Source organism: Amblyomma mixtum, chromosome 5 (assembly GCF_055824585.1).
Source record: "Amblyomma mixtum isolate Tamu chromosome 5, ASM5582458v1, whole genome shotgun sequence".
Lineage (NCBI taxonomy): Eukaryota > Metazoa > Arthropoda > Arachnida > Ixodida > Ixodidae > Amblyomma > Amblyomma mixtum.
This window is the reverse complement of record NC_143016.1, coordinates 69608790-69624048: the sequence shown is the minus strand read 5'-3', so window position 1 is coordinate 69624048 and position 15259 is coordinate 69608790. Positions and strand designations below refer to the sequence as shown.

Here is a 15259-nt window from a genome sequence, read left to right as displayed (position 1 = left end):
AATGCAAAATGTACATCCGGGGAAAAATGCAATTCAGAGCCATTTGCTTTTTGCCCACAAACCGTGTGGCCTAGGTAGCACACGCAGACTTCAAAAGGGCTCCCTTTCTCGGTTGACACAATTGGGGAATGACCACGCACTCCCAGTAGGCCTGTACTGATTACTGAAGAGTTGTGCCCTTGCTGCCAAGTCTTGAAGCTTGGCCCAGTGCGTGCAACTTGCTGGAGGAAGCAGCTCATTCAGCAGTTTCTCGTTCACAATAAAAAAAGAGAGCTCAAGATCACCCATGCTATTTCCCTCCTTCAAAAAGGTGAAGTTTCTACTTTGCAGCAGAGGGTGACGACAAGGCTGCAACAGCATCAGCTCAGGTCTTCTTCCATTGCAGGCTTTCTTCACTGCTCGAAGCGGGTGCTCAAATTAACCCCCTTAATTAGCTTAACCTCCCAGCGGATTGTGTCTAGCCATACTCGTCACAAGCCAACAATCATTTCTGGCCTATGAAAAGTCCAATACGTCATGTGTTTTCTGGCGCCCTGTATTCGGTTTAGGGTGAGCAGGGCTCGTCCAACAGTTTTCTGCGCACAAGAACATAAAAGATCATGAAAATGGTGATGACAGAGATTTCAGTGACATTTGATGAAAATGATGATGAAGAACAGACATAGCAATGTGTGGTATGCTGCCTGAAGAGGTACAGTAATGGGAAGTGTGTCCGAAAGAAAATGTGCACCTGGAGCAGGTGGTGTCAGAAAGCCCTGTGCGCAATCCGCTGCTCTCAGCGCTCACTCATGACAAACTACAGTAGCTGGATTTGAATGCTCATTGTCACAGCACAAATGGAAATTTATTAGTCTTTTCTTTGAAGAAGCCCTTCCTTTCCGTTTTGCTGTTACTTCGCAATACCCCAGTTTTCAAAGGACAAATATGTACCAAATAAAGATAGCAGAGAGAAAAACGAATTTTATGGAGTTTTTTTGGCTTTAGATAAGGTACACTACCATTTCCTGCAGTAAAAAAAAAAAGGCCTATTTTGATGCCAATTAACAGAAAAGTCTATTAGGAGGTTAAACACGTCCTGGAAAGGTGTCAGGTCTTACTCAAAAATTTTGTGTTAGCACTGGCCGGTTCAGCTAGCTACGATATCAAAACTTTGATACTCTTAACTTGGACCCAATTCTAAGGCTTTCTAAAATCAGGAGAGCTTTAGACTCTATATAAAGTTTCCAAGGGTTCGAGTCATTTTAATATGCCTAACGAATATATTTATTGAGAGGCAACTCGTGCAATTTATTAGAAGAAGAACATAGCCTGTGGTGCTTGAAAGTTGGGTGGAGAGATGAGATTAAAAAATTATGGAGGGGACTTAAGACTCCTTAGGTGCTGTGAGTGCAAAAGCATTTTTTTATTTCCTTTTTCTTGTTATTTTTAAAAATGTTTCCTCCTTTCCTTTCTAATGACACACCTACTTACTAGCACACAGTCAGACGGCAAAGCATTTACTAGGTTTACCTTCGTTCACCAAAAAGCAACACGATTTTGTGGCCTATGGGTTGCATGCTTGCCTTGCAATATGAAAATCCTGGGTTCAATTCCCTGCACTTTCGAAAGAAATTTTATTTTTCTTTGCCCGGTCATGTGGGTTTTGGGATACCAGTTTTTCTGGTTATCGGGCTTCGTTGGCAATTCACCATATAACGCTTTCGCACTAAAATCTGCTTGGGTAGGCTGGCCGCAGCTAGCATAGGTCAGGGATAATCGGAGATCACTGATGCAGGCCTCTATCCAGCAGTGGACGTGATCTGGCTGATGAGGATGATGAGCTGTCAGAATCAGAGTAAGGATCATAATGAGCACACAAAAATAAGCTAGCTATTCCTCCAATGCCCCACACAGTAGTACTCTACAACTTAGAACCACTTTCTTGCCTTTCAAGTTACACTAACATCACCTTGAACCAGTGAATTTAATTTAATTTAACTTCTGCCCATGACTCTAGCACAAAACGTCAAAAACACAAGCAGTTCCAATGGCAGCCTGCGTGTGGCACGTCACTCCTTTAGCTGTGTGCTGGGCTGAAGTTTCAGTCTGTCCAGGGTCCAGCTGAAGTGGGCAGGCAGAGTAGGGTCACTCAGAAGCAGGTGCTGGTCTTTGCCATGGTAACAAGGCAGCAGCAGGCTCTGATAATGCACCATGGTAGGCACAATTTGTAGCTGGCTGTTGGAAATCTTGAGTTGCTTGCAGACTACATCTGGCAGGGGCTGCAAAGTTACAGGGAAACAGTCAGCACAGCCCACCTCAGTAAGCTAGTGCTACACTTGGGGTTATGCTGGTGTCCAGCTACACTGCCTGACAATGAACTAAGCCATTAACGATTTCTGCCGACACCATGATAATAAAACATGTTTTCAAGTATTACGCAGAATAGCAAGAACTCGGCACACACTCATCAAAGGCCAACTGCAACAAAATTTTACATTGCTTATAATGCCTCCTAATGTGCTTGGTATACCATAACAATAATCGCGACAAAGTATCATGCTTCTTTGGAGAGCGGTATTGTTGCAACAAACGATTAAGAAACTCTGTAGCAGATGACGCGTGTATCTGGCGGTGTGTCGCATAGTTAGGCGACTTACTGGGTATGATGTAGGTATGGGCACCCGAATGCCATCCTCAAGGTGAGCCCACTGAAGTGAACAGATTACAGAAGGCATGAACTGAAGGGCAGGAAGCTGAAATGTGCCTTGGCAGTCCTAGGCACGGCACCGTTGTAAGTTATTTAAAAATTTCAGGTATGAAGACCGTGCCGAAACACTGGGAGCTGTCGGGGTCACAAACGTGCGTTCAGCAAGAACGCATGCCGGATACGTTTCCAAAGTACACTGATCAGCGAGTGCTGTGCAGAGTACGGCGACCTGCGTTCTTTCATGTGGTGTACCGGTGGAATCCTTGCCTGGTTTGGCAAGAATTATCTGAAAGTCTGCGTTGGGTGTCGCTATTCCGGCCAGACGCCAGAGTTTTCACAAAGGCTGTACTAGCAGTGTGACTGAGGTAAAGAAGCAGATGCCACAAGAGAAAAATGGTCCCTTTTTGCTTAGCAGTGCTGTGATTTCACGCGATCGGCGTTTGCAACGCTCGCAGCACGCCCTTGTAATGTGTGCCCGCTCACTAAGGTTTCTAATGCCAGCAGCAAGCCATCAACATGCCACAACTATAGCACTCGAGTAGTCCCAAGCGTTCGGCTTTTATGCCATTTCTGACACTTGGTAATGGCCGCCCCTCTTCCAGTTTCGGTTTGAAAATCTGAAGAATTTTGCAAGCTATTCCTCACACACTCACTTCTATTACGAATGTAACCTTTTGTTTTCAGTAGTGCTCTCTTTTGACATACTTATAGAAAAAAAAGAAGTCTTTTTATGGGGTGAAACATTTTGTAGCAGTTGGCCTTTAAGTAATTTCAACGAAACAGAAAAATAGCTGTACAGATGGGTCTATTCAATCATATCAAGGCACAGCTGCTGAAGCTGCTGTGAGCAGCAAAATTTTAAAGGCTGAAAAATGAAGTCGATTTTTGAAAAGAAAACATGGTTTTATGGGTCATCCGAAAGTTATCAGGACGTTAAGTGACATTCCTCTGGCTGCTTATTTAAAAAACAGCTGCCAATTAATTTTAATTTAATGACAGGAAGTTGTGAAATCACTCAAGACATTTTTAAAATGTGAATTTTTTTCCCCCTTTTCCTCGTTACATGTACACCTAATATCCGTACCACACACGCACAAGAAATGGCAGTAAATGCTTAAGGCCTTAAGTTTGTTAATGCCATTATTTTCGGAGTTGGTGCTACACGTCCACTTTTAATGCCATTATCGAAAGTGATGATGACGATAATGCTTGCAAGGTAGTCAAAAGTTTCATCTTAATATAAACATTCCTAATGAGCAGAATATATCGGGAATGGTGTTCAAATGTAATGTAAAAACGATTTTTCAGAAAATACGGCTGTTCATGCTTTACAAGTCGAAAAAGTAGCCATAAACTCGCATGTCAGCACACAAGTCGAGAGTACCAGTCAATAAGGCTGGTTAAAATGGCGCTCTTCGCATCGAAAATGCGGTTTAGGTGCCTCATCTGGCTGAAAGTTAAGAATTAACCATTTTATAGTGGGCTAGGCAGTTGTAACAGACAAAGCTGCATGCTTTTCTGTGTGTGGAATGGGAACGAGAATACACATTGCACGGGCGAATGAGTTGTGGCGAACTCAGTAGGTCGCGAATGGCAGTAAGGCTAATGCCATTAAATATGTGCGTGTGGCACCGCACGAATGCCATTAAAACTTAAGGCAGTAAGCACTTAATGGCATTAAATCTGTCCATGTGGCACGGGTATAACACTGCCACCAATATGCATGGAAACGTACACACTGGACCCATTTGTGTATCTGCATCTGTTGGTAACGATGGGCAAGCTCAGTTGAGGCACTGCAGCTCTTCCGGAAATGCACTGGTCCACCTTGTTTCTGGCAAGTACAGCCAGAGAGGAATACGTCGTCAAAGCTTAGCGACAGCTCTCGCTTTGGGTGCATCATGCTACAAGACAAACAGAAGAAAAGAAAAAAGCAGGGGGACAGACCTGTGGCCTGGCCGCAGCTGCTGCTGATGGGGACAGCACCAGGGGCCGGCCCTGGTGGTGCCTCACAAGGCAGGCATTGGGGCTCAAGTCACCCAAGATACAGGAAGCCAAGTTGGCCACGTAAGCTCGCAAAAAGCTATTGTGCACTGCAAAAAAAAAAAAGAAACAGAAGCCAACAACAAAACAGGGTCTAAGGGCAAGAAATGGCGAAGTAAAGCCAACTGAAGCACAAATGTAAGAAGTTTCCGACGACTAGGACGAAGCACAACTATATCCATTTGTTGATTGTACAGAACATATCAGCGTCTCCTTTAAAACAGGCTGGCGATGAGTAGTACCAAGTTCACCCTTTCATCCTTTTTCTCAAATCTTGTCCTTACTCCTAGAATTCACGGTTCTGGGTAGCTAAATGCTAGACATTTCATATTTCTTTCCTTTAAATCAGGGCTGAAGAAAGTACAAATTTTTCTGTGCCACTACTCTCCAGCTGGTTTTCACTAGTCTCTCGCATGAATGTGATCCTGTGTTTTCTACTACTACCCCTAAATCCACAGGCCTTAGGAAGGATATGGTCGCATCTACAATGGGACAGATAATGCGATGTTCTAAAAACGTCTCTGTTAGTTTAAAACCATATAAACCCAAAGTAAACATACCGCCACCTGATGTTGCACATAGAAACTTGGTTGCACAATGGCCGATATCATTAGATGCTTATTGGCATCATTCTTCCACAGCTCTACTATCTTAGTTGACACCAGTTCTCCCACAGCTCAATGCAAGTTTCAGTAGCATTCACAGCGGTGTTGAGTCTGCCACAACAGGCAAACGAGTAATGCTACTACACCAAGGTCATGTGATCACCTCCTGACCAATAAGAACGGTGCACTGCCAAGTTCCCCTGCCTACCATGCTATTACGAGGGGGTACCCAAAAGAAACCGGACTAAATTTTTTGGTCGGCAAAGCTTCTGTGGTAACGCGTTTTGCCACTAGGGGCGCATAGAACGAACATTCCAGAGTTAGTTAGCCGAGTGCCGTCGTTGAAGGAGGTCAGACTAGTTTAGGCAGAGTTTTAGAGTGACGACTGTTTTGTGTGAATGTCGTTTTTGCAATGGCTGATTTTCGTGAACAGCGTGCGCCGGTGGAATTCTGATTTTTGTTCGGAAAAAGTTGAATGGAAACTCTTGAAATATTATAAAAGACTTACAAGGATGATGCTATGGGGACAACTAAAGTGTTCCTGAATCGAATCCTGAATCAAAGCAACAATCATGCCAATGGAAAACTTCAAATACACCTCGCCTCAAGAAAGCTCGTCAGGTGAAACGAAACCTCAAAACAATGCTGATTTGTTTTTTCGACATGAGAGGAGTCGTCCATTGAGAATTTGTTCCGCAGGGTCAGACAGTTAGCCAGGCTTTCTACTTGGATGTTTTGAAAAGATTGGGCAACAGTGTGCGGTGGAAGCGGCCAGATTTGTGGCGGTCAGGTGACTGGTTTTTCCATCATGGCAATGTCCCTGCTCACACTGCAGCCCTGTCTCTACGACAATTTTGGACCAAAAATGGCATGACCCCTATTCCTCAAGCCCCATACTCTCCCGACCTTACCCCGTGCTACTTTCTTTGTTTCCTAGAATGAAAAAATAGGTGAATGGAAAGCGTTTCGCTGATGTTGCTGAGGTGAAGAAAAAAACGACGGAGGCACTGTCAAGCATCACAAAAGATGAATTTAAACAATGTTTTGAAAAATGGAATGAAAGATTCGACAAGCGCATCATTGCAAGTGGGGAATACTTTGAAGGAGATTGAAGGTCTGTGCTTAAAATGTGAACAAATAAGTTCAAACAAAAATAAGTCCGGTTTCTTTTGGGTACCCCCTCGTATGCTAGGCACTCTTCACTTGCAAAGACCTCTGTAACATAATTCAAAAAAATTTTAATTTCCACTTAAATTAGTGGAGCCAGGTTCTGCAAGGGATTGCCAAAAACTCATGACCACCATGTAAATAAAAGCAGTGCTCTGTGCTGTATGTGCATGAAATGCAAGAATATACATGTGAAACACTGCACGCACCTCTGAGGAAGTAGTGCTACATCTTTACACCAACCTGCCGATTGCAAAGCACCACTCAACAATAAGAATGAGTGTTCAGACTTAGTTACCGCTGGCATGCTCCCATCCCACATGACCCCACTTCCCTTTCTTTGCGATGCTTGTGCATAACCTAATGGCACACAGTTAAAGTAAAGAATTTGTATATTGTTTTTGCAAACACTGGCACTTCGGTGCACCATTTGAATATATGCAAATCAAGAGACTTCAATGCTGAGCCTGTAGTTTGTTGGCAAGCGCATGAACAAATTGTAATTAATAAATGATGTGGAGCAATCAACTTTGTCACGCTTATTGGGCAGTCCACTGAATGCTTAAATGCAGAATTTCACTGAAATGTCTTAAGCGGTTTTGACACTACGAATTATGATATGCTTCATTGCTGCACCAAACTTGCAGAAAGCCTGGCGTGACAATAAAAGATCTTAGGAACGTGCAGACACTCTCCAGTTTTCCCGGAAGGAATGGTTGACGCAGCGACACTCTTCAAATATTTTTAGCAACGTGATTTTTTCTCTACACGAAATGCTATATCCATGCTTGCATAACGCACTCATTATTGTCATGTCCAGGAAGTACAAAGTGAAAAAATAAGAAAGTAACTCAAAAATATAGAAACAGCACTGCGTAAAGAATTTATCACGGAACACAATGCAACAAACCACATGAAAATCCTGTCATGCTATGGTTTCTGCAAGCCCAGCAGTCAAATAAAAAAAAAAATGCTTCGAAAAAAAAAAAAACTGGCATTTTCAGGGCATTTTCAGCCAGTTTCCTGCTGCCTCAATCACAAAAACATTTTTTAAAGTTACTTCTGGACTGCTTTCGGCAAAAATTTTTCAGGATGTAATTAAAACACCTTATAGATACCAAATCTGGCGTTTTTTAAAGTCTAATTTTTTTTTTAATTTTCGTGATCTGATCCGTGTGCCCCCTTAATGAGAGAGGCGACGATTCGCAGCAGTTTTTTTGGTGACAGTTGTCCAGAAATACAGTAGCTGGAATTTAAAAAAATTGCTGTCACCAGCTGAGCTGCAGGAGAATATTTCCTCCAATGATCTTTTTTTTTAGCTGTTTTTCATTATATCAAAAATCCACGCTGAAATTTTGGAATTATTCATAGATGGTAAATTTCGTGAGCTTGAAGGAATGAGATGGCTGTGACAACCACCAGTGAGCAATGTATGAACAAGTCGATAAAGCTTTTCAGATATCTATTAAATCTGGTTTGCTACTATGTTAAAGCAACGGAAATACACAGCCATAATGAGGGCAATCTCCAATTATATCTTTCAGCAGATTTACACCAACTCCAAAGGATCCTCGTGAAAATGTGCACTGCTTAAAGCACCCCCACCTTATGTCAGCCCCAACCATGTCATTCTAGAAATTTCTTTTAACCTCAGTTCTCAAACAATTCATGAAATGCACATGTCTGTTTGCGACCTCCAAAGCACTCAAGGAACAATAATCAAATTACCCTGGAATACCACACAAGAAACTAAAATGATTGAAGTGCTTTCTTTCATCTGTCTCAAAAATAGGTGGTTTTAGAAAAGAAGGGTTTGCTCATATAAAAACGCAGGATAAGCACACGTATGTGCTTATCCAAAGCACATGTATGTGCTTATCCTCCTCACCGTTTGATGTGGCCACCTGGAGTAGACTCATGGCTACATCTGTGTTCTTGCTCAATGTCTTGCACTCCACAAAAACAGTCTTCACCAACCTTTTCTTCACAGCTGTGTTGCTGAATTCACGTAGCACTTCAACCTGTACACAACAATGGGAACTGTTTTTCCTCCGCAACGTAAGATCATTCAGATGAAGCTGGAGAAATATTATAAATGCGACACCAACCTTATACAAAGGCTAACATGATTGAACACCCATGCAGTATTATAGTTTTGGAAACAAGAAGCTGCCTATTCCCTTGAAATCTCTGGCTGCTAATAGCAAAAATAATGAAACTAATAATACCCTAGCTCTGCCGCTTTTAACATCTCAATGGGTGCCTACACTTGACACCAGCTTTTTCTTGGCAATGAAGGGAAGGCTACAGGGGCGGAGTGTCCATAAATGCATGATTCCGTCAAGCAGCTCGGTCGCACAATAGTGCGCTTGGTCACAAAGGCGCGCTGCTCTCTCTGTGGAAGCCAAACTGAACTAGGTATGTTTGTTCTTCTCAACTGACATCTTTTCAGTGCTCCTTACGAGTGGCTCCATCTTATTCATGCCCACCTCCACCCTTTATGTGAACTTTGAGATAAAATTTGGAAAGATATCAGTAAAGCAAACACTGCACGCATCCTAGTTTAAGCTTTCCTGACATTCATTCTGTTCCCTCTAGAACTTAGCTGATTACACGAATATTTTGTCCGCAGCATGAGGTTGGATAGTAAGATAGTCACCTACCGTATTTTTCGGCGTATAAGACGCGGCTTTTTTTCAAAAATCTCGCTGGTGCGTTCTATACAAAGGTGCGTCTTGTACACGAATTTTTCGGGTTATTTTTTTCGAGAGTTCAGAAATTACTCAGGTTGATGTTCAAGCTTTTTTCACCCAAAAAATATCACTACCAATAACGTGGTTGTACCACGGTTAATACTTCAATACGGGGACCGCCGTTCGCAACTTTTTTAGGTGAACTTTACCATGAAACGGCGGGGATGATGACTTCCAGGATCATAAACATGTGGCCGTTTTGGAGGCCCCAAGCAAGAGTAATGTGAAATGCTAAAAGATGGCGACAATCACACTTCTTGCCATTGTCAAGACAAGCCGGCGTTTTTTTTTTTACACACCCTTTGCAACTTTGTTTGCTCCGTGTACGTAATGTGAAGAGAATGTTTCAGCTGCGTTGCCTCCAGAAATGGGCGAACTTTTTGATAGCGCACCTGAAGATGAAGACTTCGGTATTAAGCAAAAATAAAATGTTGTTATGGACATAAGGAGAGTTCTTTCGTTTTTTTTTTCTTTTCTATTTAAACGTGGGCTTGTATGGCGTGAGTGCTGCCTTTTTCGATCACTTAGCATTGCTTAAGAACTTCTAACAGGTATGGTGCATTTCGCGATGGTTGCACAAGCATGTTTAATTAAGCCTCACTAGCCTAACTGGGTAAATTGGGGTGCTTCTTATGCACAGGTGCATCTTATATACCAACTTTTTCAATGACAGCCTGCATATATGGCGGGTGCATCTTATACAAGGGTGCGTCTTATACACAGGAAAATACGGTACTTGTTGTATTGTGCAAAAACAAAACTGTTTCTTTCGGAGTTCAAAGGTCACTCTTACACGTTTTTCAGTGTCCCCTAGTGGTACAAGCTTCATGGCTACTCTTTCTTGCACTACACTCTGATGAGGGTAGCCTTTTGCAATTACCCTGAAAAAGAGAAAAGAGGACAGTTAAATGCAATTTTTTTCGAAGCTCAACATTTAAAGAATGGAATTTGCAGGGTAAGGTATATACACATTGAAAAAGGCGTAAATTTCTCTCCACAAGGCTCCTCCGTGCCTTATAAAGGAGAAACAAATTTATATGATGTGAAACTATCCATATTTGTCTAGCCTGAATTTTTCATCACGGCTCGGAGCATCGGAATACATTCATGACACTAGTGCTCGTATTTTCTATTTGTATACACAGTACAATGAGTATACAAATCTGTGTCACCAAGAAACATGTCCTTTGGTACAATGTCATTAGCAATGAGAACTAACATGGAAAGTGTTAAATACCAGGTCTTATAGATGCACAGACTGACGATGCAAAGCTGGTGCTTAAATCCTGCTCGGTAAGGTGAAAAAATCTGCTGGGCAAGCACATGTCTTCTTGCTCTAACAGAAGAGTATTAAGTTTGAGGCACGTACAATAGAATGAAAACAATATGCAATTTATAGACAGTAAAACAATATCAAAAATAGTGAGAAAATCATAAGCCACTATCTACAAAAGCGCACAGGCTTCTGGTTCATCTCTTACACATGTGGTGGTTAACTAAGCATGCAGAATTTTGTGTTAAAGAGTATGTTAAAGGAGCATAGGCACCTAACTTTTGTGTGCGTGTTTTTTTCTCTACAATGATGCGGAAGACACTACTATGCATGAATCACCGTGTGGTATTCACCTGCTATCGCCAAATAATTTAGAATCAAATTTTTCTGTAATGCTGTTTCAGTTTCAACAGCCGAACGATGGCTGTGACGTCAAAGTGTAGTTATAATTCACATGAGGCATGGAAAAACTGCAATATAATCGCTGCTCCTACATTCCTTGCCATTCCAGCTCTTGAGGAAGGCTGTCTTCAGCACTGTAGTGAATTAAAATGTTGAAGCAGCAATTATATCGCAGTTTTTCCATTCCTCACGTGACACACAACTACACTTTGACGTCACAGCCACCATTCAGCTGTTGGAACCGAAACCGAAACAGCATGACAGAAAAATTCGATTATAAATTGTTTGGCGGTCATAGGCGAATACCACATTGTGATTCATGCATAGCAGTGTCTTCCGCATCATTGTAGAGAAGAAAATATGCCACCAAAATTAGGTGTCTATACTCCTTTAAAAATATGGAGGACACATAAGCTTCGCCTTTAAAAGTATGATCAGATGAAGTTAAATTGCCCCGTCAGCAGCTCCTCTTGCCCATACAGACATCAATCAATCAATCAATCAATCAATCAATCAATCAATCAATCAATCAATCAATCTTTATTTTTCCCAGAAAGAACTGGAATGGTCTCCTGGGCTAAAAAGCTGGGTGAGCAGCTTGACGAGGCCCAGGAGACATGAACAATAATTCCACGTTATGTGAAAGACCACACGAGCACACATATAAAGCTGCGCTTTAAACAAGCCAAACATGCCTGTGTGGCCTAGGGGGTAGCGTGACTGACTAGCAACCCAAAGGCAAGGGGTTCAATTCCCGTCTAATTGCCCCAATTTCTTTTCAGCACACTTTATTTACTTTGTAAACTTACATGCCCTAACGTTTCAATCACATTGCAACCTTGTAATCACTAGTTTTTAAATGTTTAGTGATTTTTCATCCCACAGCTCCATGTGCGACGTCACAATCCTCTCGACCAATCCGGCTTTTTCTGCAAAAAACCGGCGCCGACACCAGCTACACCGCGCTCTTCGCTGAACAGGCCCCTTAACACTGTCGCATTAAAACAAGAAATGTGTTAAATATATGGCCATCACACCATTAAGCTGGGAAGTGCACACTGTGTTCAGCAGAGGGTTTTACAATTTTACAATAAAAGTTTGCTGAACGTTTCAGTGCTTATTACATGAGTGAAACGCGACATTTTGCACAGCTTCAGAAGTGGTGCACCATACACAGCGATTCACATGTGGGTTTTATATGTTTCAAAATAGAGAGGGTAAAAATGAGGCATTCAAAAATGACTGATTCAGAAACTTGGTTAAAAAATCGGTTTGCTTTTTAACACTTTATAATTTTAGTTTTTTGGGGGGATTTATTTTTAGATTTAAGGTTATAAACAATAAGTGCTTGGTTTATTGTGGTGTGAAATTCTGTATTTCTTTAATTCCAAAATAAGATATAAAAGGTACATAACAGCAAACTAATATTTATGACTGTACTAGTTGCTATTCTGTTTCTTCTAAAAGCTGCTTAAATGAGTGAGGATAGTGTTCAGTCTGTGTTTTGTCGTCGAGCTTTTATTTCCAGCAATTTGGCCTCTTCTGGAAATGAAGCCCTGCTCTGAGTGACCAGGACTAAAACAAGATTAGTTAGGCTGGGTTAGAACCTCTAGAGGCCTTCTCAACAATAGAACTCATTTTGGGAGGATGATTTTCTGGTGGAAATCAGGTTATCACCATTTTTTTTTAAACTCTCCCCAGGTGCAGGAAGCAGGAAGAATTCGGTTGCAGTGGGAAGGACTGCATTCAGATGGCACAGCACCTGATCCAAAGCACTGAAGGGCACACTACATGCAACTAGTACTGCGGCATGGAATTCCACAAAGTCAACAAAATAAAAAATAAACGAGCTCCTACAGATGTTGCGACACTAAAAGTGAAGGAACGTGGACTGTGCTGCACAGCAGTCTAATTGGCATTCTGCTGCAATTGAAAAAGGGTGATAGCTGAGCTGTAAGGCTCACCATGCAGTGATGTATGGTACCTTCATCGGCTTGGCTCGTACAATAGCCTTCTCAACTTTTCGGGCAGCTTTCTCGTCTGATGCCAATATGGTGACACCGCTAGCATACCTAAACAGTGGACAAATGAACACTGTCATCATACTAGCATCTGCAGCAGCATAAAATTAATTTCATGAACGAAAAACAAGGCTTTGGCAAGTGTTGTGTTAACAATTCAATCTGTTACCCCATTCCATGTTGTCAAGAAAAAATTATTTCATTATTATTGCTCTAGAAATTAGCTGAACGTCATTTCTATTAAAATGGTGACCCTTTGATACCGTGCAATGACCCTAAAGCAATATTTTAAAACTGCTTCTTTTTTCATGGTGCACGGTCTCATACAGCGCCTTGACATTTTTTAAAATGCAAGGGTAAACTACATTTAGCAGACAGTGCAATGAGTAAATAACAAAGCATTTAGACCAACAAGTCTGTATACTTGCCAGCTCTTCAAACAAACAGTTTGATTAACCGTCATAACTCCATTATTTAAAGCAGAAAAAGGCAAGGAGACAATAAGGGACCTGCACGCACTGCTCATATCTAAATAAAATTATAAATCTTTATGGCCTTTGTATATATTTGTCTTCTCAATAAAAATTTTGCTGCAAGTACCGTTTTTCTCCTGTTTTGCCCTTGTTGTTTTCAAAGTTTTTTTTATAATGCCAGCTGTTTGTGGCAGGACGTTTTTTTTTTTTTTCTTCATTTGCAAATCATTACAGAGGCTCCATACTGTGCGCTTAGCTCTATTTTTCTACTCTGGACTATTTGTCCCCCCCCCCCCCATTTTCTTTTAACTATTTCTCCTTGTTCATAGCAGCACACAGAGTATAGCCTTTTTATCTACTGTCACTCAGTTCTTTTACCTTTCCGTATCTGCTTTTTCAGTGTGCTGTCTTAGACCGTTTCGAAAAAGGCCAAATATTGTGTGCTCTATGGTGGTAGCTACCAGCCTGTCCTCGCCTAATTCATTTGTGTGTGCATGTGCGTGTGCATGAGAAATAAACTTAATCGGGGCTCAGATACGAAGCATACCTTTCAGCTGGCTTGACAACGACAATGTGATCCACATTTAGGTGAATCGCCAAGCCCTCACAGGCATCTTCAAGACTGTAAGGAGACTCGCCGAAGCCAGAGACATGAAGTCGATGTTTGAGCATTGGCTGTGACCCTGAAATGCACAAAGTTCTTGTGGGCAACTGTCTGACAGTGTGTATCTTTACAAAATAAAGCAACAGTTGAAAATTTAAAAAACCACGACATTATAGACTCGAAGTTAATATTGTGTTCTTGGAACAGCTATCTGTTCCTAAACTTTTGCAGTGTCAGTAGTTTAGTGCTAAAATGAGGCGGCCAACAGCGAATGCTCACTCCATCAGAATGGTTGACCAGTGCTGTGGTGCATAAACAAAAACAAGCTTAAAATCTAAAGAATAAACATGGCTTCTTTTCCTCACTTCCACACTGAAGGTTTTGGCTGTAGAAGGGCAGGAAAAAAAAGAAAAAAAAAAGCTTGCTGCAATGCTTGACTGCACAACAAGCTAACACAAAGGTAACTAGTAGAACAAATTGGCAGAACACTTCTGAAACGTAATGTGGTACGAAGACGCTCAGAAACCAATTGTTTCTTGAGATCTAGAGGTCCGAGCAGGAACAAGCGCCTGAATTTTGCTTAGTTTACATTTGTGTAATTATACTTTCTGAGAGCACTTTCAACTTACTGCCTTCCTTCTGGAAGTTCAAGGTCAGGGGAACGCCGTACGGTTTGCTGAGTGCAATAATCCCATCTGAAAAGGAGCCAAGGACAGTTATTACGGCATTTCAGAACCAAGCCGACACATGCGAATCACTGCGAGCATAACGAAGGTTGGAAAACCTGCCCTGATTATAAAATATACGGCCCGCCAGGTCCCGCACGAATTCACCCTTAGATTTCCACGGGTACAAAGTCTTATAAACGTGTCGCTCTTCAGAGGTCTTCCGACTTGCATGCACATCTTCAGACGCTGCTTGTGTCGCCGCGGAGAGCTGCCTGACCAAGTTCAGGCGGCGTGAAGGTAGCAACAAGGCGCTCAAGTGCTTCATTGCTCACGATGAAAAAAAGTTCGAACTGTTTCGCGTGTCCTAGCCTACACGAACATAAGTAATAGAAGACGAAGGCGTGAAGATCTACAAACGTAACGCTTCATCCTTGCATTTACAGACTACGCTCCACAAGTTGCTCCACAACGTGCACGGCGCGCACACAAACACGGGAACACGTGCGCCACTGCGCGCCGCGACACGGCGCGACTGCCTCGACTTCCCAAAAACACATGTTAACA

General features: G+C 42.0%; 1 protein-coding gene across 1 annotated transcript; it reads right to left on the bottom strand.

Moving 5' to 3' along the window:
* Positions 1-806: 806 nt before the first annotated feature.
* Positions 807-15217, bottom strand: LOC149342561 (mitochondrial mRNA pseudouridine synthase Rpusd3-like). Its single transcript, XM_089544915.1, has 8 exons — positions 14816-15217; positions 14657-14722; positions 13971-14106; positions 12894-13001; positions 10048-10135; positions 8390-8522; positions 4634-4779; positions 807-2258 (listed from the first exon to the last, which is right to left on the bottom strand). The coding sequence occupies exons 1-8, from the start codon at positions 15018-15020 to the stop codon at positions 2049-2051; spliced, it is 1092 nt and encodes a 363-aa protein (XP_089401041.1). The 5' UTR covers positions 15021-15217; the 3' UTR covers positions 807-2048.
* Between the last annotated feature and the right edge of the window lie 42 nt (positions 15218-15259).

Coding starts and splice junctions, on each gene's coding strand:
- LOC149342561 (XM_089544915.1), bottom strand. CDS start 15,020: ATGAAGCACTTGAGCGCCTTGTTGCTACCTTCACGCCGCCTGAACTTG. Junction 14,723..14,815: donor CCGTATATTTTATAATCAGG/GCAGGTTTTCCA, acceptor GCTCCTTTTCAG/ATGGGATTATTGCACTCAGC. Junction 8,523..10,047: donor TAGGGGACACTGAAAAACGT/GTAAGAGTGACC, acceptor TGTTGTGTACAG/GTTGAAGTGCTACGTGAATT.